This window comes from Quercus lobata, chromosome 8 (genome assembly GCF_001633185.2).
Source record: "Quercus lobata isolate SW786 chromosome 8, ValleyOak3.0 Primary Assembly, whole genome shotgun sequence".
NCBI classification, from domain to species: Eukaryota; Viridiplantae; Streptophyta; class Magnoliopsida; order Fagales; family Fagaceae; genus Quercus; species Quercus lobata.
The window spans coordinates 7,639,379-7,667,020 of record NC_044911.1 but is presented as its reverse complement, the minus strand read 5'-3'; the positions used below and the strand labels follow the sequence as shown (position 1 = coordinate 7,667,020).

At 34.4% G+C, this 27,642-nt stretch overlaps 2 protein-coding genes across 6 annotated transcripts; one reads left to right on the top strand and one right to left on the bottom strand.

Moving 5' to 3' along the window:
• Positions 1-1,145: 1,145 nt before the first annotated feature.
• On the top strand, positions 1,146-9,559 carry LOC115957536 (putative BPI/LBP family protein At1g04970). Of its 3 annotated transcripts, none has more exons than XM_031075807.1 (6): positions 1,146-1,761; positions 2,500-2,639; positions 7,140-7,491; positions 7,817-8,065; positions 8,289-8,414; positions 8,642-9,147. In XM_031075807.1, the coding sequence occupies exons 1-6, from the start codon at positions 1,354-1,356 to the stop codon at positions 8,852-8,854; spliced, it is 1,488 nt and encodes a 495-aa protein (XP_030931667.1). In that variant the 5' UTR covers positions 1,146-1,353; the 3' UTR covers positions 8,855-9,147. The 3 variants fall into 3 exon arrangements, with proteins under 3 accessions (XP_030931667.1, XP_030931666.1, XP_030931668.1); XM_031075806.1 differs by lacking the exons at positions 1,146-1,761; positions 2,500-2,639 and adding exons at positions 4,526-5,300; positions 6,026-6,165 and having other exon boundaries at positions 8,642-9,137; XM_031075808.1 differs by lacking the exons at positions 1,146-1,761; positions 2,500-2,639; positions 8,642-9,147 and adding exons at positions 4,532-5,300; positions 6,026-6,165; positions 9,158-9,559.
• A 3,133-nt stretch (positions 9,560-12,692) lies between these two features.
• Positions 12,693-15,988, bottom strand: LOC115957535 (F-box/LRR-repeat protein At3g48880-like). 3 transcript variants are annotated; one of them, XM_031075803.1, is made up of 3 exons: positions 15,719-15,988; positions 14,089-14,396; positions 12,693-13,505 (listed from the first exon to the last, which is right to left on the bottom strand). In XM_031075803.1, exons 1-3 carry the CDS (start codon positions 15,908-15,910, stop codon positions 13,151-13,153), a joined length of 855 nt encoding a protein of 284 aa, XP_030931663.1. In that variant the 5' UTR covers positions 15,911-15,988; the 3' UTR covers positions 12,693-13,150. The 3 variants fall into 3 exon arrangements, with proteins under 3 accessions (XP_030931663.1, XP_030931664.1, XP_030931665.1); XM_031075804.1 differs by having other exon boundaries at positions 14,089-14,393; XM_031075805.1 differs by having other exon boundaries at positions 14,089-14,291.
• Between the last annotated feature and the right edge of the window lie 11,654 nt (positions 15,989-27,642).

Sequence of the window (27,642 nt, the reverse complement as noted above, 5' to 3'; positions counted from 1 at the left end):
AGTAAGGCTAAGTTACAAATTATTTTATAACATTTTTACAAATTGTTAATGTGCTCAACTTCTTATTCAGGGACGGATCTACGTTGGGGCAGAGGGGGGCCATTGCCCCCCCCCCCCACCCCACATTAAAAAAAAAAAAAAAAAAAAACTAGTATAAAAAAATTAAGATTTGCCCTTATATATATATATTTGTCTCTCCTCCTCTAAAATATTTAGATATTGACCTACAAGAAAATAAATAAATAAAAAAAATTCATGCCCCTTTAACTATAAAAACAAAATAAAAAAATAAATATGGACTAAACAAAAATCGCACACAAAATAAGAAATACTCATTTTGTATGTTATACTTTGTTGATGTGTTTTATAATATGAAATGTTTAAGAAATACTTATTTTGTATGTAGTATTTTGTTGAATATGAAATAGATGCTAGTTTTTATTTTCATAAATTTTTTTTTGGTTTTAAGCTTTGCCCCCCTCAGGTATGAATCCTGGTTCCGTCCCTGTTCTTAATGGTTTTCATTTAGGCTTACCATTAACATCATTTTTTTCATTTACCAATAACCACTCATTACATCAACAATTTGTAAAACTTTTTTGTAAAAATGTTTGTATTTCTAGCATTACTCTTATTATAAAGTTTATGCATTAAATTATGACATTCCTAAAATCTCGCTCTTGTCTTGTGTTAAAGAATTGTAATGTAATTATAAGATTTATGAGTAAATATTAATTTAACAAATATTTTGAAAGTGTAAGGATGTAATTTTTTTTCTTAAGAAACAAACCTACACAAGAGAAAAAAAAAAAATTAATATAAAAACACACCACTGAGTATCAAGATACTACGTTTAACTAATTAAACTGTAATGAGATGAAAAGAGAGAGAACCACGTAGCTGTTCTATCTAATCATTTTTCAAGATTTATTACGGGGTGGATCCATTTGTATTTGTAGCAGACGTAGCAATGTAGCACCACTCTTCTCTTCGTAACATATGTTGCTCTACAACGCGCGGCAGATACGCGTGGTTCTTGTTGTCAAGCAGCCACAGTATCTTGTACAAATTCTATTCTAAAAATCCACCCAACCAAACTAAAATTAATGAAGAAAACTCCAAAAACTTCAACCAACCATAACTCCAACGGAACCCCTAAAATTTCCACCTGTTGCTTCAACACAAGAAGATCAGAAAAACATGGTGGCCGGTTTAGCACTTATTTGAAAAATATTGTGCAATTTGAGTGTTGACTTTCGTATGAAATTCTTGAAAACCAAAAACCAAAACAAACAGAAAAAACAGGGTCTTTGATTATTCTTTGAGCAACTTCTCTTCAGAGTTCTCCTATTAATGGCACCCATTATTTTGTTGATAGTTTTGTCATCTTTATTCACTCCTACCAGTACCCAAATTCAATCCAATGAGGAGGGCTTCATTTCTGTGACCATATCAGAAAAGGGTCTTGATTTTGCCAAGGATGTGCTCATAGACAAGGCTATTTCCTCCATTATTCCCCTTCAACTGCTTGATATTGAGAAGTTTGTGAAAATCCCACTTGTTGGCAAAGTCTATATGCTTCTTTCAAATATTACAATTTTTCATGTTGATATTGCTTCCTCATATGTTAATACTGGAGAGACAGGTATTGTCTTAGTTGCTTCAGGTGCCACTGCAAATTTGAGCATGAGTTGGCAGTATTCTTTCCGTACTTGGTTGGTGCCAATTGCAATTACAGATGATGGGGATGCATCTGTTCAGGTATACAGCCAGGTTTTTCATTTTAACTTTTGCACTAATTGTAGTAAATAGATAGGTATATTGTTGAGCTATGGTAGATATGTAGTTTTTCTTCTATTGGTTTGCCTTTGTCATAGTATTTGGAGTCTGTTTACCTCAAAAGGAGTGGGCTGTGTAGGGGTAAAGTGCTTATTGCCACTATGTTTCAAGTTCCAGTTTTATTGCTGGTCCTATTTCACCTGAAACCAAACAAATTATATAGGATTTCTGCAAGTAACTAAAAATCCCTCATTAGTTTGGGGAGCATCCATAGCTGACCCTAAAATTTTGGGACTAAGGCTTGACTGTTGTTGTTTTTGTTCTGTAAGTTACCAAAATATATGTGATGAAGGGGTTCAATGATCAGCAATCTGCAAATAATCTTAATATGTCATCATGTCTGTTCATTTAAGCCTTACTGTCACAAAATAAATATCTTGATGACTAACATATTAATCTCAAACAAACATCTTTAACAATCAAAGAATTAGGTGGATATACTAAATAAGATGAAACAAAATTCTTAAATGCCAAATGAGGAGATGATTTCAAAGATGAAAGAAAATGGTAAACAATGTAAGGGCGAATTATAAAAACAAATCTGTTTAGTAGCTGACATGAAATGAAACCTGTAAGAATACTCTGTTCTTAGCAAAAAGTGCCCAGGGAGTTTTTAACTTGAACTTTACTTTCTCATTAAGCAGTGCTGTTTCTGTGAAGGTTGAAGGTATGGAAGTAGGGGTAACTGCATCTCTGAAGAACCAAGAAGGAAATCTTAAGCTCTCTGTGCTAGAATGTGGATGTCATGTGAAATATATCTCAATAAAGGTGAATGGTGGAGCATCTTGGCTTTACCAAGGGTACGCAATCTTCCTATATAATCAAGTTCATAGTACTATTTAGTTATCTTTTAACTTTTCTTCACAGTATTTTCAATAAAAAAAATTTCCGTTTCAGCTAAATAAGTTGCTCCCAAATGAACCCTTATACAACCCAATTTCAAGTATATATAAATATACTTTTAGACAAAGACACTTATAAATAAATATATATATACACACACACTATTATATATAGATAATTTGAGCACTCATATTTATGAATTTGTTTACAAACTCATTATTATGTTTGAGTTTGACTCATTTAATAATTGAGCATAAAGTTGGGTTTAAACTTGGGTTGTCTACTAAATAAATTAGTTGCTGACCCATACGATACATGAATATGTGTTATCTTTTCTTCTTCTTTTTTTGGATACAAATTCAAATTAATTATTCAAATTTCTTACTCTTGTAAAGAGATTACCGTTATAATTAAATCTCATCACAATTTTAGAATTAATATTACTCAAATAATTGAAAGTCACATTCAAACATAGACATGATCGTATTTTACTATAAACTCAAATTCTCACTTTCAAAGTATCTAAAAATTAACTTTAAAATGTATAATTGTAAACACAATTATCCAAGTCATGCTACCCCATGTAATAAAATTACAATATATCATTATATACTTCTATCAATTAAAGATAATAAAATAAAAATATATATAACAAATTAAAACACAACTAAATCGTATCAACCCAAAGTAGAATTCAACACAAAAATTCATCAACTTAAGTAAAGATGCAATAAATAATTAAAAATCCTCAAGAAAAAGGGAAAAAAAAAAAAATATATATATATATATATAGAGAGAGAGAGAGAGAGAGAGAGTATTTACCTTTTTGTATGGGAAAAACATGGACTGAATGAAAAAATAAAATAAATTTTTTTTTTAATAAATAAAATGGAGAGAAGAAGAGCGAACATAAAGGAAGATGGAAAGGGATAGAGGAACTACAACATTAAGATATAAATTATTAGGAAGATAAAAAGGGAAAAGTGAGGGGGAAATGTTGGAGGAAGTGTAATTATAAGATAAAAGAAATTGTTGAAAATAGGTGAATGATGTGACTATTGATATGACGTAACAAAAGCGTAGTAATTAAAATTGCTATATTATAGCGTTTAGATATATATAGATATAAATATAGATGAACAAAAACAAGATTTTTGTCGACCTGAGCTCAAATGTTCATAAACAATTGGGTTCATTTACAGTCCTATAATGTCATGCCATACTCCTAATAAATAAAACTTCAAATTACTTTTTATTTTGTTTTTAAAAATTGATAAATATTATTGTACAAGTAAGGCTAAGTTACAAATTATTTTATAACATTTTTACAAATTGTTAATGTGTCCAACTTCTTATTGATTTTCATTTAGGCTTACCATTAAGTCATTAACGTCATTTTTTTCATTTACTAATAACCACTCATTACATCAACAATTTGTAAAACTTTATGTAAAAATGTGTGTATTTCTATCATTACTCTTATTATAAAGTTTATGCATTAAATTATAACATTCCTAAAATCTCGCTCTTGTCTTGTGTTAAAGAATTGTAATGTAATTATAAGATTTATGAGTAAATATTAATTTAACAAATATTTTGAAAGTGTAAGGATGTAATTTTTTCATTTTTTTTAAGAAACAAACCTACACAAGAGGAAAAAAAAAAGTTTTAATATAAAAACACACCACTGAGTGTCAAGATACTAGGTTTAACTAATTAAACTGTAATGAGATGAAAAGAGAGAGAACTACGTAGCTGTTCTATCTAATCATTTTTCAAGATTTATTTCGGGGTGGATCCATTTGTATTTGTAGCAGACGTAGCAATGTAGCACCACTCTTCCCTTTGTAACATATGTTGCTCTACAACGCGACGCAGATACGCGTGGTTCTTGTTGTCAAGCAACCACAGTATCTTATACAAATTCTATTCTTAAAATCCACCCAACCAAACTAAAATTAATGAAGAAAACTCCAAAAACTTCAACCAACCATAACTTCAACACACAACCCCTAAAATTTCCACCTGTTGCTTCAACACAAGAAGATCAGAAAAACATGGTGGCCGTTTTAGCTCCTATTTGAAAAATATTGTGTAATTTGAGTGTTGACTTTCATATGAAATTCTTGAAAACCAAAAACCAAAACAAACAGAAAAAACAGGGTCTTTGATCATTCTTTGAGCAACTTCTCTTCTGAGTTCTCCTATTAATGGCACCCATTATTTTGTTGATAGTTTTATCATTTTTATTCACTCCTACCAGTACCCAAATTCAATCCAACGATGAAGGCTTCATTTCTGTGACCATATCAGAAAAGGGTCTTGATTTTGCCAAGGATGTGCTCATAGACAAGGCTATTTCCTCCATTATTCCCCTTCAACTGCCTGATATTGAGAAGTTTGTGAAAATCCCACTTGTTGGCAAAGTCTATATGCTTCTTTCAAATATTACAATTTTTCATGTTGATATTGCTTCCTCATATGTTAATACTGGAGAGACAGGTATTGTCTTAGTTGCTTCAGGTGCCACTGCAAATTTGAGCATGAATTGGCTGTATTCTTACCGTACTTGGTTGGTGCCAATTGCAATTACAGATGATGGGGATGCATCTGTTCAGGTTTTTCATTCAACTTTTGCACTAATTGTAGTAAATAAATAGGTATATTGTTGAGCTATGGTAGATATGTAGTTTTTCTTTTATTGGTTTGCCTTTGTCATAGTATTTGGAGTCTGTTTACCTCAAAAGGAGTGGGCTGTGTAGGGGTAAAGTGCTTATTGCCACTATGTTTCAAGTTCCAGTCTTATTGCTGGTCCTATTTCACCTGAAACCAAACAAATTATATAGGATTTCTGCAAGTAACTAAAAATCCCTCATTAGTTTGTGGAGCATCCATAGCTGACCTTAAAATTTTGGGACTAAGGCTTGACTGTTGTTGTTTTTGTTCTGCAAGTTACCAAAATATATGTGATGAAGGGGTTCAATGATCAGTAATCTGCAAATAATCTTAATATGTCATCATGTCTGTTCATTTAAGCCTTACTGTCACAAAATAAATATCTTGATGACTAACATATTAATTTCAAACAAGCATCTTTAACAATCAAAGCATTAGGTGGATATACTAAATAAGATGAAAAAAAATTCTTAAATGCCAAATGAGGAGATGATTTCAAAGATGAAAGAAAATGGCAAATAATGTAAGGGCGAATTATAAAAACAAATCTGTTTAGTAGCTGACATGAAATGAAACCTGTAAGAATACTCTGTTCTTAGCAAAAAGTGTCCAGGGAGTTTTTAACTTGAACTTTACTTTCTCATTAAGCAGTGCTGTTTCTGTGAAGGTTGAAGGTATGGAAGTAGGGGTAACTGCATCTCTGAAGAACCAAGAAGGAAATCTTAAGCTCTCTGTGCTAGAATGTGGATGTCATGTGAAATATATCTCAATAAAGGTGAATGGTGGAGCATCTTGGCTTTACCAAGGGTACACAATCTTCCTATATAATCTAGTTCTACCGATAAGCATTCAGTTCCCTCTGTTCTAGCAAGAAGGTTTATTTTTCTTGTGGTGGAGCATCAACTTAGATTCAAATTCAGATTTGCTTCTCTTCTTTGGTCAACATATTTTTTATTTTTCAATTATTTGTTATGATTTCCATCAGATTATTTTCATTTATGGGGGAAGTTTGATAGCTACATAGATATTATAGATATGTAAGTGGTTTCAAGTGTGAAGTTGCTTCAGTTGGAGGTACTAGCATTGTAGTGGTAGAAGTTTGTGGTTAAATGATTATATTTACCATATCCAAAAGTTTAAACTATTGAGATATGGTAAATTTAATCATTTAACTACATACTTCTAACATGTAGACCATAGGAATATATTGTTAGAAGCTTCCCTTTTATTTCTCTTGTTCAGTTTCAAACCTTAACTTAATTTCAATCCAGCACACAAGATTTCTTTTGGGAACCGGTTTTAACTGGAGAGCCAAAAGTACAAGACTGGAAGTGGGTGGTACTAAATCATCAACTTATCAGTGTTCATGTGATTTCCTAGCCTGCTCATTCTGTAAATGTAAAGTTGATAATTTGTCAACCTCTCTTGGTTAGAATATCTGCCCTAAAGTAGTTTCATCGTGTTACTGGCATTTATAGTTGTATTTACTATTATGTAAGTGCTTACTTTTTCAAACACCCCCCCCCAAAACAAAAAAAATGAGCTTACTTTAAGGAAGCTCAAGTTAAACATGTCATATAGAAGTAGAGATCCCTTCCCACTTTAATCATACTAACTTCAAAACACCTCATTTAATTGATAATACACATCATATTTTGTTTGTTTATTACATTAATCTCTATTATTCTCTCTGTCTGAGTCTGCATTCCATGTTCTAATGTGTCTTACTAATTTAAAAGATTAACTACTTATGCACTTAAACTCCTTTACTTTTACTCCAGGGTGGTGGATGCTTTCGAAAAGAAAATAGCAACTGCAGTTGAAAATGCTATTTCCAAGAAAATCAGAGAAGGGATAATAAAGCTTGACTCCTCATTGCAATCAATTCCAAAACAAGTCCCAGTATACAGCATTGCTGTTTTAAATGTTACTTTTGTGGACAATCCTGTGATGAGTAATACTTCCATTGAATTTGAGATTAATGGTCTAGTAACCGCAAAGGATGCATTTGTAGTTTCAAACTATAACCATAAAGGATGGAAGGGTTCTTCTTCCTGCAGCAGTCCTGCTAAGATGATCCAGATCTCATTACAAGAAACGTTTTTTAATTCTATATCATTAGTTTACTTTGATGTAAGTTCTTTCACTGTCAACTCTTTGCTTTCTAACTCATTATTCAGGTGTAGTTGAAAGGATTTCTTTTGCTCTTTTAACAGTGCCAATATGGTATTTTGAAAATATCAAGCTATAAAACTGTGTTGCATTTTTTACATTGTCAAGATGGGACATGTTACTTGAACTGGCTCTGGCTTTTTCTCAGTATCACCGAAGTGTCATATACTGGATTGAAACAGTTGCCTGGGCACTGACTTGCAATGGACATCCCCAAGTTGAAAATTTTTATTTTCTGTGATGCAATGAAGTTGGACACCTGAACTTATGTGTCTTTTGTGGTCAGGAAGATTATATGCACTGGATTTTTGACAACGTAACGGATCAGTCCATTTTGAACACTGCTGGATGGAGATACATTGTTCCTCAACTGTATGAGAAGTATCCAAATGATGACATGAATCTTAATATTTCTGTCTCTTCTCCACCAATCATAAAAGTTGCAAAGGATGACATCAATGCTTTTGTTAACTTAGATGTGACAATTGATGTTATCGATTCTGATGAAGTTATACCAGCTGCTTGCATCTCATTGGTAAACTTGTTTGAAATATCTGTTTGAAGAAGTTGTAAATTTTTATGCACTACAGTTTCCTTACCTTTATTTGATTCTTTCCTCCTTTTCTTCTCTCATTTTCTAAGTCTCTTTTTTATTATGTATAATTAGAATCACCATTTCACATCATATCTGAAAGTTGACAATTGGACATATCAATATGTGCTTCATGAGAATCAGTGTGTGCTATTTGTTGGTGCAGGAGATAAGTACATCGGGCTCTGCAGAAATCTTGAGGAATAATTTAGCTGGTAGTGTCAGATTGAAAGACTTCTCTATGTACTTGAAGTGGAGTGAGATTGGTGACTTGCAGATGCATCTTCTTCAGGTTAGTGCCATCTTGGTCTCTGTCAGATCAAACATATTGTTGTTAGGAATTGAAGAGAAATAGAAAGCCAAAAAGTGACCAAAATTTTCTTTAGAAGTTTATTTATATAATTTATTATTTTATCTGAGATAGAAATTCTACTCTAACCTAACTAAGTGTATGTGTATGAATCTCTCTCCTGGAAACTTGAACTCCGGCCCTTACCCCCCCTACCCCCACCCTATAAGAACTTGTATTTGCGAAGTGACCATCACGCCAAGGGTGCATGGCGGTTACAAGTTTCTGAAGTTGACAGTTCGGTTAGTGTTGTTGCTGTTCTTGTTTTTTTTTTTAATCATTTAGACATACTTCCTAGTGGCACAGAAACTCTGACTATTTATATTTATATCAAGCACCATAAATATTCAGAGAGTGATGGACATGGTGATCTAGGAGTCTGAGTCAGTGAGCTAAAAGATGCATAGTTCTGGATCTCATTAGTCTTAGCTGTTCATTCAGTAATAATCCCTTGTGAGCACTTCTGCACCCATGGCCCGGGTGGGGGAAAGGAGGTTTAAAATAGGTTCTGGGAAACTTTTATTTTTTATATTTACCAAATTATACTGTGAATGTCATGTTTATTGTAAGATAAAAGTATTTGAGACAACAATCAATTTAGTTCCTCTTGTTTATTGCATTCTCTTAATCGAATAAATGGACATTACTTTCTTGCTATAAATCTCATTAAATGTTGATCTTTGCAGCCAGTAATGTCAACTATCCTGAAAACCGTTTTCTTGCCATATGTGAACTTACACCTAAGAAAAGGATTTCCTCTGCCAATCCTTCATGGTTTTACACTTCAGGATGCTGAAATTGTCTACACAGATTCAACGGTTATAGTTTACAGCGATCTGGCCTCCACAAAACAATACTTATATGCTGCTATGTAAACAAAATACACTTCTATGCTGTGCTTACAAATTTAGAATTGTAAATGTAGTGTTTTCAAGTGTTTTAAGTTTTGTCATCAATATTGTATAAGAGATGCTTGTACAAAAAATTTGTAACATTTGGAGCACTGGGAAGAGGTAGTGGCGAGTTCACATCTCAGATAAAAATGTGGAAAGATAACACAAATTGGTAAAGTAAAAAATTTGAGATTTTGCTTGTGAAGGATAAATGAATGCGTGTTTTTTTTTTTTTTTTTTTTTTTTTTCATTTTGGAGTAAGAACCTATGTGAAAATGGTTAAAAAAATCAAACTAATTTACCTATTAGGCCCGGGGTTGTGAAGGGCCAGGCCCGAATAAACTACATGCCTAGCAAATCAGTTTCAATTACTTCATCTAACTCAGCTTCTAACTGAAGTCCAAGTTGATTTTTTTTTTTTTGGGTCCTAGTAGGGTAAAAAAATATTCTCCAAGGAGATCAAGGACCACCCTCTTTGATCGCTTTTGTTTTTGTGTGCCAGTGTCTTTTGACCTGCCACTTTTAGAAAACTTACTGTGGGATGCACCCAAATAAACATAGGGGTATATAAGAGGAAATTCATCTGAAACAGGACGAATTGAGATCCGGTGCAATAGCTAGGGTTATTGTACCATGCAATAGAAAATCAATGGTTGAGATTAAAAGTTACAAAAGTCATTTTTAATCTCAGTTTTTGAATAAAAAAGTTTTTAACATTTAAATTTTTACCATTTCACTTTTACACTTTATTTTTTAACTTCTCTTTCACACACTTATAGTTAATTACACGGTGCAATAGCATATTACTATTGCACTGAATTTCAATCCTATTAAGACTAGCCTAAGATCGTATGTAATAGACTGGTCGGAGACAATCACAGGCTGCACTTGCTGTGGCTGGCCTATCTCATCCCATCAAATTGTCCCATTAGCCGAAAGTAGCCTCCCCCCCCCCCCCCCCCTCTCTCTCTCTCTCTCTCTCTCTGTGAAGGAGGTAGGCGGTAACTCTCAATTTTCTCTCTTCATTTTCTCTAATTTGCAGTTGACTTGAGTTTTGGAGTGCTCACTATTGCCTAGTGCAGCATTATTTCCTTCTGGGCTTGACCCTAGCTATGTTGGGCTTCAGTTGAACTTCTTTCCCATAGAGTCATGTCCCTTATATTCCCAGGCCCAGCCCTTAGTTGCTCGAGCTGGAGAGCCCTGGTGCCATACCATTTCTCTTGCGAGTCGAGTGTTGAGGATTAGGGGTTTGGCTCATCAATAAAGAAATTTATTGTAATGAGTCAATAAATAGCGACTACATTAACAGACATTATTTCAACTAGTCGCTAACCCGTGCGATGCACGGGAAAGCTACCAATTTTTTCCAAATGATTTGACATTAGCTGTTGGAATTGAACATCAATTCTCTAGTAGCACGTTCTTATTTTTTAATTTCATTTATTTCCTGCCTTCTATTAAATATTCAATGCATTCATTATATTTAAAAAACGTTGAAGTTTAGATATTGTTTTTCAGTTCCTCTTGATTTTAAAGACACAACTATTGAATCTCAACAACATACCAATGCAAATATTAATTACTTAAAATTCAAAATAAATTATTTATACATGATAAGTTACAATTCAAACAATATTGAACACTACAATATTTAGAAATTAAATGTATATAGACAAACAATTAACGCTATAGTAAAAAAAAAAATCCTCAAATAACTAAATATAAGAGTTTAATTCCTCTTTGTTTCAATTTAAAACCAAATTGTGCATAAAAGCAAAAAAATTTCCTTTGTTCCAATACGTCTTTAGTATTAAAATCACAAATTCATTAAAACCAAATTGTGCATAGAAAATCTTAGAGGTTGAAAGACAACTTTAAAGTGTTTTTTGTATCTTCTTCCTTTGTTGGTTTGTAGTAGTCCCTGAATATGCCCTTCTGTTTTCCTTAAGTACAGATGTTGGTGTAAGTTACACATTGGTTTGAACATCAAGTTTTTGAAATTTTGTACAATCACCATCTTCTTCAATTGATAAGTTTTTGAAATTTTGTACAATCACCATCTCCTTCAATTAATATGTTTATACCAAAATCAAGAATAAAATGAATATATTAAACAGGCAGTAGCAGGACGTAGTGAACAATAAACACAATACTACTACAATCAAATCATGCCCAATTTCCTTCTCAAAAAAAAAAAAAAAAAATCATGCCCAATTTCTCTGTACAAGTAACAGTAAAGCTCTTTCGAAAAGTTTGCTGCAAAGGTTACCTTTTTAGCATGGTCATGGTCATGTTGTGGTGTGAGCTAAAACAGAGATCTTTGATTAAAACAAAAGACAGATTTTTTTTTTTTTTTTTTTGTTGAGATATAAGCATCTATCAACTTTTTATTTTATTTATAATTAAATTTAATGTCCCAATCTTCACATATAGTCAAAGACTTAAAAAATTTCCTAAGGAATAATAATAACAAACACACAGAGACGGAGAAAAAGAAAATTGCGTGAGCAGCAACAATACATACCATTTGAAAGGGATCAGATCTTCATACACATTCACAGAGACAGAGACAGAGACAGAGTATTAAAATTGTGAGCTTGACCGACGCCCTACCTCTGAGGCCGACCGGTTACCTTTTTTGATTATCACCGGCAAAAATAAAAAGGAGACCATGTCTACGGCGATGAAGAGAGAGTGTGGGTGAAAAAATTTATTTATTTATCAGAGAGAAAGATAGTTTTTAAAAATTAAATACTATATTTATTTACGTAAGCTGTGTCAAAAAATATTTAAACTGTCTTATAGCTTTAGTTAGGATTCAAGGCAAATATATTATTTTTGGGTGTTTTTTTTTTTCCTTTTTGATAATGCCGGTTTGAAATTTTTGGGTGTTTTTTTTTTTCCTTTTTGATAATGTCAGTTTGAAATTTTTGGGTGTTTTTTTTTTTCCTTTTTGATAATGCCGGTTTGAAATTTTGGGGTGTTTTTTTTTGCCGGTTTGAAATTTTTGGGTGTTTTTTTTTTTGCCAGTTTGATAATGCCGGTTATTTTTTAGTCTTAAAAGTTTTTTTTTTTTTTTTAATATTGTGCTGACGTGAAAAATTGTGGGAACTTCAAAAGCTTCGGTTTTATATATATATAGATTAGCGCATATTATTGTAGGAAGAGAGAACAAAAACTACCTTGATGGGCTTTGATTTCCTACTTCATTTCAAAACTTATGTATGTCAAAGTGATTAGTAAATTTTTTTTTTAAAAAAAAAAAAAAGGAAAAATGAAGGCCAAAGTGCCAAACTACACTTTTGGTCCTCCAATAATGGGGTAATTTCAATTTTGCTTCTCATATATCAAGTCAATTTTGTAATAGATAAAATTCTCAGCGCTAACTGTAGCTTTCTATTGTAGAACATGTTAGGCAGTTGGTTGTTAAGAGTTGTTTAGAAGAATTTGGTTAATCTGTTGTAATTACATCGATTTTGTTAGTATAAATTTCTGTAATTAATCCTACTCCTCTGGTGTATAAGGACTTCTCTGTACAGAACAGTAAATAAATGAGAATTCAGCATCATACTCTCTCTCTGTCTCTCTAAACCTCCTGCTCTATTCTTCATCCTATCATCTTCTTTCTTGTTTAGTGTTAGAAACTGTCACGTCTCTGATGCATTTCCTTCAAAACCAGCATAAATTTCGACTTCACCAATTAATCCCACAATGTATGCATCATCATCTTTGAAAATTTGGAAATTACTAATGTGTGAACCAAGCTTCAGTAACTTGTCATCACATTCAAAACCTACACTCCCTGACATCCAAATGCACAAGCTTCTTGCAGCCCCGCAGAATTCTCTTCAAACTCGTCCTACTGATGTTTGCCTGTCTCAGGTTTAAGTACTTTATGTTTGGCAAAAGGGTGGGAATGGCTGCTGCTGCACGTCTCCCAATATATGCTGTAGAATCAATGTCTAACTGGCAGAAATTCTTGCAGTGAAGGCTGATTCCTTCAAGTATCTTAACCATGTTAATGGAATTTCCAAGTTTCAACAGCTCTAGATTTTTCCACTTACGTATGAGTTTTGGCAAAACAAATGAAGAATTGTCCCATATCGCAGGTGGAAAATACAGAGCCTTCAATGCAGGGCACCTGGAAACAATGAATTGCATCAATGACAAAACTAGAAATGGCAACCTTCAATACGTATTAGCAAGATCTGCTAAAAATCTATACTATGACCTGGGCAGTTGCAAAGATTAGGTAAGCAGCAAGGATGAGACAAAAAGTAATGTTGCACCTTCATTCAAATTTAGGTTTAAAATTCCTGAAAATCATTCAGGACTTTAGCCTATTTTTATTCTTTGTGACATACAAGAGTGAGCCTGAACAACATTGCCAACCCGCCTGTTAGAAGTAACCATTTGACCATGTGCACATCCATGACACCACATATAAGAACAGTGAACGAAGGAAAGGGTAAAACTATGACATTGTGAGCAGTTGACAATGGGAAATGATATCTGTTAAACTATTTTTCATTATATTTCTAATTATCCCTCTCACATGGTGGGTTTCAAGCATTATCCACTATGTTAATAGTTTTTTTAGGACATGAGACTTTTTAATAAGCATTAAGAATATTCAAACTAAACAAAAAGTTAGCATTAATGCCTTTTATAATAAAAAATTAAAAATTAAAAATTAAAAAAATTAGGTAAGGTATAAAACTTACTCGTTTGCAAGATATCTTAACACCTCCTCTGTGCATAAGGTAGGTAGCATGACTGTAGTAGCATTTCCTTGGCTACGCTTGATAATGGACTTGAAAAATGCATAAGCTGAAGAAAAATGGTACCAAGACTGATGACCATACTTGATTTCTTGAAAATTAATAGTTTGCCAGCATGAAGGATCAAGGCTCACTCTGTACCATGACTTGCACACAAAAGGAATGACAATTAGCAGTGATTTCGTGCCCAATATTGTTACCACGTTCACCAAACAGTCCTTGTTCAAATCCTCCCATTTTGGACCAGCCTTCTATAACATACCAAATCACTCATATTCTAGATCACAATTGTTTTCAAAATAAACAGCAAATCAAACTTAAGTTATACGCTTGGACCCCAAGGGAGAGTCCAATATAACAAAGACATAGAGAATTAATCCATTAGAGAATATCAATAAACTACAATTTAATCTGGGAGAGACTAAAGAGATGTTCCTGCAAATTCATGAAATATGATACGTACTGAGAAAAGTAACGAAGAAGAAGATGAAATCTTTCTTTATATAAAGTAGCTAGAGAACATGAAATGATTTTCTTTTCTACGACATAATTGAATGTCTAGAAACCCACTCCTCCAACTGTTCCACTAATCAAAAACCTTAATTAAAATGTGACTTTAAAGCTTCACTGACAGTACTCTAAAACCCCAACATATATCAAACATATTTGACTTTTGACTATTATTAAAACATAGACAACACTGACAGCTTCACCCGATGGGTAATGTTACTACAAAATATTTTAAACATATTAGTTGCACTAAACGAAATGAAAAACAAAATACTCTCTAAATTTATACATCTATTTGGATGTTGCTCATGGGCATGAGAATAAACTGCTTGAGAAATGTTACGTCTACAACAATTCGTAGATGGCAATTTGTTACTGGTTGTTATGGGTGGACAAAAAAGTCATTTCAGTGATGGGACCAAATTAGAACCAGTAACAACTTATTACCTAGGATTTGTTGTGAAATTATAATAAAAATATTGTGCAGCATTACTCTAAATTGCTTAGCCCATTAGGGGTGAATGGCCCTGGATTACTCGGCATTTGATTCTAGTGGGTGGGGTCAATTGGCCATAGCTTAAACCGGGCGAAATGAAAAAATGTTTTTAGTCTAGAACAAGAAAGGAAAGAAAAAATGTATGTTTTTATATTTATGTTCTTATGCATATTTGACATATTTCTCTATTTTCAACAACAACAATGTTATTAACAAAATAGTACTAAAATGTGAAGCAACAAAACCACAATCAGGATTCTAATTATACTAAACAAATTCTACTTTACCACCACATAATCAAAATCAAAACAAACCTTAACCAAAAAGTAACACAAAATGAAAATGTTTGTACTTTTTTAGTCTTGAACAGGAATTCTTGCTCATATTTGACATATTTTTTTCAACAACGACAATGTTTTTAATCAAAACAAATTAGAACTAAAATGTGAAGCAATAAATCAAAATCAGAATTCGAATTAAACTAAACAAAATTCTACTTGACCACCACGTAATCAAAATCAAAACAACACCTAACCAAAAAGAAAGAAAAAAAGTACAGATTATTACCTCTGAAGGAAGGAGACGACGGCGTTTTGGTGGTGTTTCAGGATTCGAATCCATGAGGTCTTCTGGTCCGAAGTCTTCGTCATTGGGAGCTGGTGTTCGGGTCGGGTGTTCTTCAGGAACAATTTGGGGCTCCGAAACGAATCCGAGGGAGAATGAGCAAGTGGGTTCGTCTGAGTATCCTTCCAGTTCCATGGAGGAGGAAGAGAGTCGTGAATTTGGGGAAATGTTGGACTGCGTCTGCGTGAGTGTTGTGTGTGTGTTTTGTTTTTGTTCTCGTTTTGGACTGCCGAGTATCGTGTTTTGTTTGTTCTTGTTTTTGTTTTTTTTGTTCTCGTTCTCTTTTTTTTTCTTTTTTTAAGATTTGGATTTGGTGAAAACAAAATAACCAAAATACACTCCTGTGTTCCTCAAAAAAAAAAACAAAAAAAATACACTCTTGTAATTTTATTATTATAATTATTGATTTTTAAATAACAATAATAATAATAATAATAATTCACTTGAGTTTTTTTTTTTAAAAAAACAGTAATACTTATTAGAACAAGCATGAAAATAGTAATATTAGTGTTTTAAACCGGGTTTATAATATATTACATAACATAGTACAACTACAAAAGTTAGACACTTTTGTAGTTGTAGATTGGGGTTATAAATGTGGTTTAAAACACTAAAATTACTATTTTTGTGTGTGTTTTAATAAGTATTATTGTTTACTAAAAAAAAATAGATATGTTTATCTCACATTGGTTATGTGTGTCTAGTATCTATTTGAGTCTTTTGTTGGAAAACAGATGAATTGTGTGGGTTGAATTACAGTATCACATTTTTTTAATCAACCAAGTTCAAAATTCACCCATATCACACAATATAAAGTTGTGTAGAAAAACTCATCACGCACTCTTGGCACAATGGTCACTTCATAAGTATAAATGTTTGTAAGGTGTAGGGAGCAACGTCGTAACAATTATGATGTTCGCTCCTGATAATGCTCTTTATCATCAGACTAAGACACCAATTGATTTTTGGTATAAGCGGGGATTAAATCTCAGATTTCTTATTCAACCATTAGAGACTTTATCAGTTGAACTATACACTTAAATTAGGTTAGAGTAGAATTTCTATTTTGTATAAAAAATGAAAAAAAGTTGTGTAAAAATATATAATTGTTACAATAATTATATAATCTACACTGACACTATTTATTTTTACATCAATTGTATATTCTTACATGGATACTATTTATTTTTTATTATTTCTTTACACATTTCAAAGATGAAGGAAGAGAATAGATGGTGGTTGTTGTGTGTAAAGAAAAAGAAATAATTTTAAAAATCAATAAAAATTTGATATTTTAATGAAATGTAATATAAAATAAATAATATGATGTAAAGTATTTTTTTAAAAATAAGTATATAAAAAGAAAAAGTAGATTCTTATGCTATAATATAAAAGATTTTCTGCATGAGCTAATATAAATTCTCTAATCTTTTAAATGAAGAAAAGAAAAAAGAAAAAAAGAATGATATTAGTATATTTATGTTGTTGTTTGTTGTTGTTATTATTATTATTATTATTATTATTATTATTATTATTATTATAAGAACTGGGTTTAGCAACCTAAGCCCACTTAGAATAGTAGTGTTGTATTTTAACCCAAACCCAAACAATAGAATTGTTTTGTGTATAAGTGGGAAGACAATTACAATTTAGTTGCAGGCTAAGCCTAAGGCTAGTGAAGTAGATTTCAGATACAGAGGAACAAATCAGGTAGTTGATGGTAAGAAAAGTTCTCCTCGGTCACTTTCGAGGAAGAGTTCTTAAGTAGGTCTTACTAAAGATTTTATCAAGTTATACACTATTCACTTTTCTATTTCTTACTCTCTTTTTCTCAATCTCCCCTAAACTGCAGAGCTTCTTTCCTCTTATATATCATCCTTCTTATCATCCTAGCCCTCCCCTTGTATGCCTCAAAACTCTTCTTTGAATACTTGTCCCATCAAGGTTCTGCTGAAGGTGGTAGAAGGGGTTGCTAGCTATGAAGACACTGTTCAGGGGCCACTTCTTCATGAATGCTATTGATAAGATTGTTATAGAGCATTCAATGTGGGGGTGGAAGGTAAACCCTTTCAGGAAGCTTCCTCCCACTGTACCGATCCTCTCCTAAAATTCTATTTCTCCCATTCGGGTGCTCATAAGGTGCTAAGTCCCTTTCTTGTCCTCTTCTTGGGTAGACCAACTCCTCGGGTCAGATGCACTTTTCAAATGAGTTGGTGCAAGACATCCCGCTCCTTATTCTTCTTGGTCCTTGGTAGGAATGGCAACGGGTCGGGTTCGGGCCGGGTTTTTCCATACCCGGACCCGACCCACGGACCAAGACCCACGGCCCGAACTCGGCCCGTTTACTAAACGGGTTTTTTTCCTAGGGCCCGAACCCGCCCCACCGGGCTCCATGGGCCCCGCGGGCCTCGTCTAGCTAGGTCAAATTTGGGCCTAATTCTCAGACCAAATCATGGCCCAATCACAATCAATTTTTTTTTAACGCCCAAATGCCAAAAATAGGCCCAACCAGCTTAAAATATGAAGGGGAAAAAAAAAATCTCACACCAAATCAACTTGTGTAAAGATCTTGAGTATAAGTATATGCATTATGCCATAGTGTAAGATTTTTTTTCCTTTTTTTTTTTTTTTTTTTTTTTTGTAAAAAAAAGAGGAAACAAATCAGTTCTTTTTTTTTTTCTTTTTTCTTTTTTTTTTCCCTTCTTTGTTAATACAGATTTTTCACCATAAAAAAAATAAAAAGTAAAAAATACAAATCATAATCCCAAACATGAACAAAAACACAAATCAACTTGTTTTTTTGCTCTTCTCTGTTAGTACATATTTTTTACTAAAAGAAAAAAAACACAAATCACAAACAGAAAAACAAAATCAATAAATCCCTATTTTGATTCTTTCGTATCTGATACTGTCGTCGTCTCGTCGATGTCACCGAGCGACATACGCGCCGCGGCGGCGTGCACAACTGAGGCTAGGTTGCATAGATCGTCGGAGGAAGACATCACTGTTTTGATTGACACAGATGACTAGATGAGTCTTACACTCAGCCAACAAGGAAAAACATATGTTGGGCTTTGAAGGATCTGGTGCGATCGGCTGTGCTTGGAGAGTGAGAGTGAGGCCGTGAGGGTGGGTGAGAGTGAGTCCGTGAGGGGGGCGACGACCATGCGTGAGACGGAGCGTGGCTACGTGAGGTGTGAGGCCGTGTGCTGTGTAAGGCAGTGAGGGACGACGGTGAGGACTGAAAAGGTTTGAGCAGAAATGAGGGAGTGAGGGTGAGGAGGCTAGAGGCGTGAGTTGAGAAATGAGGGAGTTAGGGTTAGTGTTTAACTGTTTATAGCTATATATATATATATATATATATAGGGGGTTTTTTAGTAATTTTATGGTAACCGGGTCTTATCCAGGTCGGGTTTCGGGTTTTTTTAATAAAACCCGGACCCGCTTGGGGTTTTTTTTTTTAAACCCATACCCAACCCTATTCTTTATCGGGCCGGGTAAAATCCAGCCCATTAGGATCGGGCCGGATTGGGTATCCGTGGGTTGGATCTAAATTGCCATCCCTAGTCCTTGGACGCCCCACAATTATTATTATTATGGGTTTAAAACTATTTTGGTCCCTGAACTTTACCAAAAATTTCTTTTTCGTCCATAAACTTAAAAATTATTTTTTTATCCTTAAATTTTGTAAAGAGTTTTTTTTTAATAGTTTAGAGACAAAAATAGGGATAAAATAGAATTGTTCTCAATAGTTTAAGGATTAAAAACAAACTTTGAGTAAAGTGTAGGATATAAAATAAAACATTTTCAATAGTTTAGGGATGAAAAATGAATTTTTCAATTGTTTAGGAATGCAAAATAAAAATTTCAAAGTTTAGAAATGAAAAAACAAACATTTGATAAAGTTTAGGAACCAAAATATTATTTTACCCATTACTTTTCATTTGTGATCAACAGCACAATAAGTTTGGCTTTGGGTTTCAATTGGTGGGGAAAGCAAAGCACCAAATGTTGTTCAAATTTTGGTTTAAATTTGGGAAAGTTCCAAATGCATATTTGTATTGGTGAGTGATTTGCCAATGTGTGATTTTTTTTATTGGACAATTATAGGTCTACATTGTACTATCAGGGTAAGATTTATATTGTAAAATAACTAAATGTGCACAACATTTTACACATTTGCAAAAAGTGTATAATATTTTATACATTTGCATAAAAGTGTACAATATTGTATACATTTACATAAAAGTGTATAATATTGTACACATTTGTTTAGAGACAATGTAAATTTTACATTGATAGTACAATGTAAACTAATAATTTTTGTTTTTATTAATAACTTGTTACTAAAAAATATCGAGTCACATATACAAGAAAATTAATAGAACTAGACAACAAAAAATAAATAATATTTTTTTAAAAACTTTAGGAACTACAATTACTCATTTGAAATGATAGGGACTTAAGCAAATGTCAGGAACTAAAAGCCCCCAACATATAATGTTTAAGGACAAATTGTGTACTTACAGTACAGTACTTTGCTCAACAAAATTGTTAAAATAGATAGGAAATGGACAAAATGGAAAAAAAAAAAAAAGGTTAACTTGGCAACAAAAAAATTCAAGGGATAATGCATTACACCAAAAATAAAAAATCACAACCCTTAGGGTCTGTTTCGATTAAGGGGGGGAGGGAAAGGGAGTGGAGGGGAGTAGAGTATAATTAACTGAAAACAGGTTAATTTTGAGTCAACTCTACTTTACTCCCCTCTTATTTCCAGGCATTATGAAGAATTTTCAAAGATATTCAATTTGCCTCTTGAATTTGAATACAAACAAAACTTAGGTTACGTTTGGTACACTGAATGAAGATTATGACATGAATTGTAATCTTTATTACTAGTAATAAAGTGTGTTGTAATGTAATAACTAAACATATTCATTAGTTTTGTTGTGAGTTATAACATTAGAATGAAACTTAACATTTATTTTAGGAAATTTCTTACTCATACAATTATATCTCCTTAAAAATTGTTATTTTTAAATTTAAGAGAGATATGTGTTATTTTTTATAATTTTATTTTTATAATTGTTAGATGTATATGGAAAGTTTGTTTATTTGGAAATATATTAAGTTTTGAAATTATTGCACTTACTAAGGAATAACTAATACAACCTTTTAAAGAGAAATAATTATTCATTATTTTGAAGAATAACTATTTATAAGGAATGACTATTCCTTATAATAAAAACATAATCAAACTAAAGAATAACTAAACCAACAAGCTCTTACAGCGGAATAGCAGAACCAACAAGCTCTTACAGCGGAACGGATCCTAAGTCACAGGGTGAATGCAGGGGAGAAAAAAACACTGCTGCATCCAAACCGGTGGCACCTATAATTGTGGAGGGTGGGTGTGGAAGCACATCAAACAGCGAGAGCATGGCGACTAGCGAACGTAGAGTGCTTGAGGAAGAAGAATCCGTGAGACTAGATCAGAATATAGTCAACTTGTCCATTGGGGAAGAAACTAACCTCCAAGTTATTGGGAGGAAACTCTCGGGTAAGGACAAGCAGGTGGGGTGTGGTGTGCAATCAAGTTCCCTGGTTGACAAATCTGCCACCTCAAAGCCAACACCACAAACTACAAGGGGTTGGAAAAGATTAGCACGTGAGGTGGGAAGTTATGAGCATGGAGCAAAAGAGGGGTGTGGGACCGATTTGGAGGGTTTAAAAAATGTTTATGGGAAACGTGGTATGGATATGGAGATTGATGGAATATATGAGGGGAAGAAGCATTGCATGGAAGGTGCCGGTCAAATGGATGACCAAAATTCTAAGGTGGTAGCTGGGTTCCAGTACCACCGTGCCCAATGAGTTGCCTTAGTTGGAACTGTCGTGGGCTTGGGAACCCACAGACAGAGGATGAAGTAGTTGCTCTTGTGACTACAAAAGATCCCAAGTTGGTTTTCTTAATGGAAACCAAAGTTGATAAACCTATTTTGGAAAGGGTTGGTAGACGAATTCAATTTACTAATCTTTTCTTTGTTCCTCGTATTAATTCAGGTGGTGGTCTTGCACTATATTGGAAATCCGAGCTTGTTGTGGATGTTCAATCTTTTTCAAATTGCCACATAGATGCTTTTATCAACCATGGAGCGGATGACGCCTGGCGTTTCACAGGTTTCTATGGAGATCCTGAGACTGCCAGCCGGGAAAACTCCTGGTCTTTACTTCGAGAGTTGAGCCGCCGTTCAACCTTGCCTTGGGTATGTATGGGAGATTTCAATGAGATTTTGTTTGCTGATGAGAAACTGGGATGGTTGGATAGGCCAGAGAGACAAATGCAGAGTTTTAGGGATGCCTTAGACTACTGTAGACTGAAAGATCTTGGCTTTAATGGATACCCGTTCACTTGGTGTAATCGTAGGCCAGGTGATCAAAATACCTGGATTCGGCTAGACAGAGGAGTTGCTACCATTGATTGGATTTTACAGTTCCCCACTACCCGTATTCATCATCTAGATGCTTTCCATTCTGATCATAAGCCTTTGTTGCTTTGCCCAGACTCTGAGTATAAGCGATTTTATAGAAGGGGCAAACCGTTCCGTTTTGAAGCAATGTGGTTAAAAGACCTTTCCTGTGAATCGGTGATTAAAGATGCTTGGGGTGAACATGCTGTGTCTGAATCGGTCTGGGGATTCCAAAAAAAGGTTGCGGCTTGCCAAAATAATTTGAAGGTGTGGAACAAAAATTGTTTTGGGCATGTCCGTACTTCTTTAAAAAAGAAACTTAAAGAATTGCAGGAGGCAGAAGAAGGTGGGAGTTATCGAACTAACCCAAGGAGAATCTACATGTTGAGGGAAGAAATACAAAGGCTGAAGAATAGGGAAGAATGTATGTGGAAGCAGCGATCTCGGAATGCTTGGCTCAAGGAAGGTGATAGCAATTCTCGTTTTTTCCATTGTCGGGCTAATCAGAGGAATCGGAGAAATTTTATCACAGGTTTGGAGGATAATGATGGGGTGTGGAGAGAGGATGAGGGCCGAATGGGAGGCATCATTGAGGATTATTTCAGGGACATCTTTACTACATCCAATCCTTCAGGATTTGAGGAAATTTTGGGGGGTGTTCACTCGGCCATATCTGAGGAGGATGCAGGGTTGCTAGGCCGTGACTTCCAAGCTAGTGAGGTTAAGCTTGCTCTTGACCAAATGGCCCCTCTTACCGCCCCTGGACCTGATGGTATGTCCCCTATCTTTTATAAATCTTTTTGGCACATTGTGGGTAGAGATGTTACTTCTGTGGTGCTTAATGCTCTTAATTTTGGTGTAATCCCTGAGTCGTTAAACTCCACTTTTATTGCTTTAATCCCAAAAGTAAAACACCCTAAGAAAGTGGCAGATTTTCGCCCTATCAGTTTGTGTAATGTGGTTTATAAACTGATCTCTAAGGTTTTGGTTAACCGTTTGAAAAAATTCCTTGCCTGTGCTATTCCGGAAACTCAGAGTGCCTTTTTATCAGGTAGACTTATCTCAGATAACGTTCTTGTGGCCTTTGAAACTCTTCACTATCTTAAGAGGAAAACCATTGGGAAGGTGGGTCAGATGGCCTTGAAACTTGATATGAGTAAGGCTTATGACAGGGTAGAATGGGAATTTTTGGAGCGGGCTATGCGGCACCTTGGGCTGGGGGAGAGGTTTGTGTCTCTCATTATGTCTTGCATTAGCTCTGTGACCTATTCGGTTCTGGTGAATGGTCAACCTGTTGGTAATATCAAACCTAGTCGTGGTCTACGTCAAGGAGATCCTCTGTCCCCCTATCTTTTCCTGATGTGTGCTATGGGATTACAAAGTCTGTTGCATAAAGCTGAAATGGAGGGGCATATCAGGGGTGTGGCCATTTGTAGGAATGGACCAAAAGTCTCTCATTTGTTCTTTGCAGATGATAGTGTGTTGTTTTGTAGTGCAAAAGAAGCTGAGTGCCAAAAGATTCTTGATATTCTGGCTGTTTATGAGAGAGGGTCAGGGCAGAAAATAAACCGGGAGAAAACTAATTTATTTTTTAGTTCCAATACCCCTCATGAGGTCCAAGTCCGGATTCAGCAGATTTTGGGTGTCCCTTCTATCCGCCAATTTGAGAAATATTTGGGTTTGCCGGCTTTGGTGGGTAGGGCCAAAAAACAAAGTTTCATCTACATCAAAGAAAGGGTATGGAAAAAGCTTCAAGGGTGGAAAGAAAAATTATTGTCTCAGGCGGGTAGGGAAGTACTGATTAAGTCAGTAATTCAGGCGATCCCGACTTACACCATGTGTTGCTTTAAACTGCCCAAGGGCCTTGTAAGGGACCTGGAAAGCATGATCCGCAAATTTTGGTGGGGATATAGTGCAGAGCATCGGAAAACCCACTGGGTAAGATGGGAACGATTATGTGAAGCCAAAGAAGTAGGTGGGCTGGGCTTTAGAGAGATTGAAAAATTTAATGATGCCTTATTGGCTAAACAAGTCTGGAGAATGATCAATAATACTGATTCTCTTTGTCATCGTGTTTTTAAGGCACGGTTCTTCCCAGATTGCTCCATTTTAGATGCAAAAGAATCAAGTTCCGGTTCCTATGCTTGGAAAAGCATTATGGGTGCTAGAGATGTGATTCGAAGAGGTATGGTTTGGCGTATTGGGACAGGGGAGGCAGTGCGTATTAAGGAGGATAGGTGGCTGCCTGGACGTGTTAACGGTTTAGTCATTTCTCCCCTTCCTTCTATGGCCCCGGATGTGAAAGTGAGTTCCTTGATTGATCTAGAAAGAGTAGCTTGGAGAACAGAGGTTGTGCAGCAGCTATTTCTTCCCCATGAAGCCGACATGATCTTGGGCATTCCATTGAGCTCTCGACGTCCCAATGATTGCATTATTTGGGCACACACTCCATCTGGTATGTTTACATCTTGTAGTGCTTATAAGCTACTGGTTTCGTGTGATATTTCTACTAGTGCAGGTGGATCAAATCCGGACAGACAGAAAAAATTCTGGAAAGGTATCTGGCAGCTTCGGGTACCCAACAAAATAAGGCATTTTGCGTGGAGAATTTGCAACAATGCTCTGCCTACACTGGTCAACCTTCACCGACGCAGCATTGTGCCTAGTCCGATCTGTGCCCAGTGCCAAAACCATCCTGAAGACGCTCTCCATGCAATCTGGTGCTGCGAAACCATCAAAGGAGCTTGGTCGGCCTTGGAGTGGATCCGTCAAACTGCATCGCCACAGCCTGCATCTTTTAGCGAACTACTTGCTGGATTTCTGTCCTGTGGTGAAGAATTCAGAGCTGAGATTTTCGTGACCAGTGCGTGGTTCCTCTGGAATAGAAGAAATGCTGTCCATTTTGGTCGGCCTTCTTTGCCTGTGGATAGCATATGCAGCAGAGCAGGGAACTATTTGCAGGAATTTTTGCAAGCCCAGATAGAAGAGCCAAATCCAATTAGTCTTCCTCCCAGTCAGCAGTGGCGCCCTCCGGATCATCATTGTTTAAAAATAAATTTCGATGCAGCGGTGTTTCGTCGACCAAGTAAGGCGGGCATTGGTGTCGTTATCCGTAACAATGCAGGAGAAGTTGAAGGTGCTCTGTCCTCGTCCATTCCCATGGCCCATTCGGTGGCTGACCTTGAAGCCTTAGCATGTTTGAAGGCTGTCCAGTTTGCATTGGAACTGGGTATTACCAGAGCAGTGTTTGAAGGCGATTCAGCAGCTATCATTAACGCCCTCCTTCACGGTGCGAGTGCATTTGCTTCTTTTGGCAATACTTTGGATGATATTCGTATGCTTTCTTCGGTCTTTCAGTTTGTAGAATTTAATTTTGTTAATTGAGGTTGTAACTCGGTAGCTGATGCTTTGGCAAAAAAAGCTAAGCTTTTAGTTGGGGATCAGGTTTGGCTTCATGATGTGCCAGCAGACATTGCCCCCTTAGTTAGTTTGGACGTTCATTGAATTTGCTATTTTTATTTCAATAAATTGTCCAGGTCCTTGATCTGGTTTCTCAAAAAAAAAAAAAAAAAAAAACTATTACATTACAACGCCTATTATAGTCTACCAAACATGCTCTTAACATTGTTTGCACTCTTTTTCCCTTAAAGCTAATTAGCGGCTACATTGTGTCAATTATATACACTAGAGTGATTGAGCAACAAATGGTGGATAGATAATAACCACAAAGAGAGAATTGAAATAGGGGACTTGGGGGAATCGGAGAACTTTCAAATGGTGTTAATTATTGTTTGTGTTTAGGGGGTCAAAATGGATAGTTTTTAAAATCTTAGTAATACATGCTATTATTAATTGAAATTTCACTCTAGGGGAGGGGAGAATTTTGTGTTTTAACCAATTTTTTTTACTATTAAACTTGATGATGAAGATAATATGAATATATTTGACATTTTTTTTTTTTGCAAATTTTACGTTGGTTAACCAAACTATTACAAAATGACAACCAAAATACCTATTAGTTACTTCTCAGAAAAAAAAAAAAAAAAACCGATTAGTTTTGACTTTTTTCTTCTTCATATTTTTCATTTAACAAAATATAAGACAATATGTGAGAAGACCCCAACCTTCAGATCTTGAATGAATACGTAAATTGTATATTATTATTTCTCATAAACTACGGCTCAATTGTCAATATTTTTCCTCTTAAATTGAAGATTTTACATTAAATTTTTTCACTTATTTTAATTATATGGAAAAATAAGAAATTCATAAACTTTACAAAAAAGAATAAAAAATTTTAAATTCTACCAGACAAAAATCAAAATTACCTTAAACTCTCTTTAGGCAATTTACACTCAAATCTAAAATGAAAAACATCCCTTTATTTCTTTTCTTTTTTCTAGAAAAAAGTGTTGTGTTTACAACATAAGTAGAACCAAAAAAAAAAGAAAAAAGAAAAAAAAAAAAAAAGAGAGGAAATTATAAGGCTTTTGCCCTTGGCATAATTTAAGAAATTACAGCACTCTAATTCTTAGGGTTCGCTTGTTATCTTTAGTTCTCTAGTGACTTATTTGGGTAAATATAGTTTTTGATAACTTTTATATCAAGCAAAGGCTAAAATGCAAAACACACCCTCTAAGTTTTACCAGAATTCATTTTAGTTCTCTAATTTTGTTTTCGTTCATTTCAGTTAGGGGTGTGTATGGGTTGGGTTGAGAAGTTTTTTAAACCTCAATCACCATGGTGGGTTAAGAAATTCAACTCAACCCAACTCATCATAGGGGCCCATCCCAACCCACGTGGATAGGTTGGATCGGGTTGGACCCATGGGTTGGAAAAATATTTTTAATTACTATTATTAATATTAAATTGAGAATTAAAACAACATGACCACAAATAAAAGCAAATTTATAACCAAATAATCTTGAACATAACACCAAACCAACATAAACTATATGAGAAAAACTTAGGGTTTAATTTTAATTTAGGAAGAGGAGTAAAAAAGTAAATAACAAAATTGTATAATATATTTTTAAATTTAAATATATATTAAATATAGGTGGGTTGGGTTGAATTATGTAGATTTGTGAATTTTATGATCTAAACCCAACCTAATCCACTGTAAATTTTTTTTTTACAACCCAACCCAACCCACTAACCCCTAAAAGCTAACCTAACATGGCTGGTTGGGTTGGATCAGGTCGGTTTTTGCTGCACACCCCTAATTTATGTCATCTAAGTCCCAAGTTTATTCAATTAAAGTCTCTTCGTCAAATTTTTTATTATTATTTTTAATTATGGAAAACATTTATTAATTTAAAATTTTTGAAAAAAAAGAAGAATAACATTTAGATAATTAACCGCAATATTTAACAAAATTTGATGTAGAGGCTT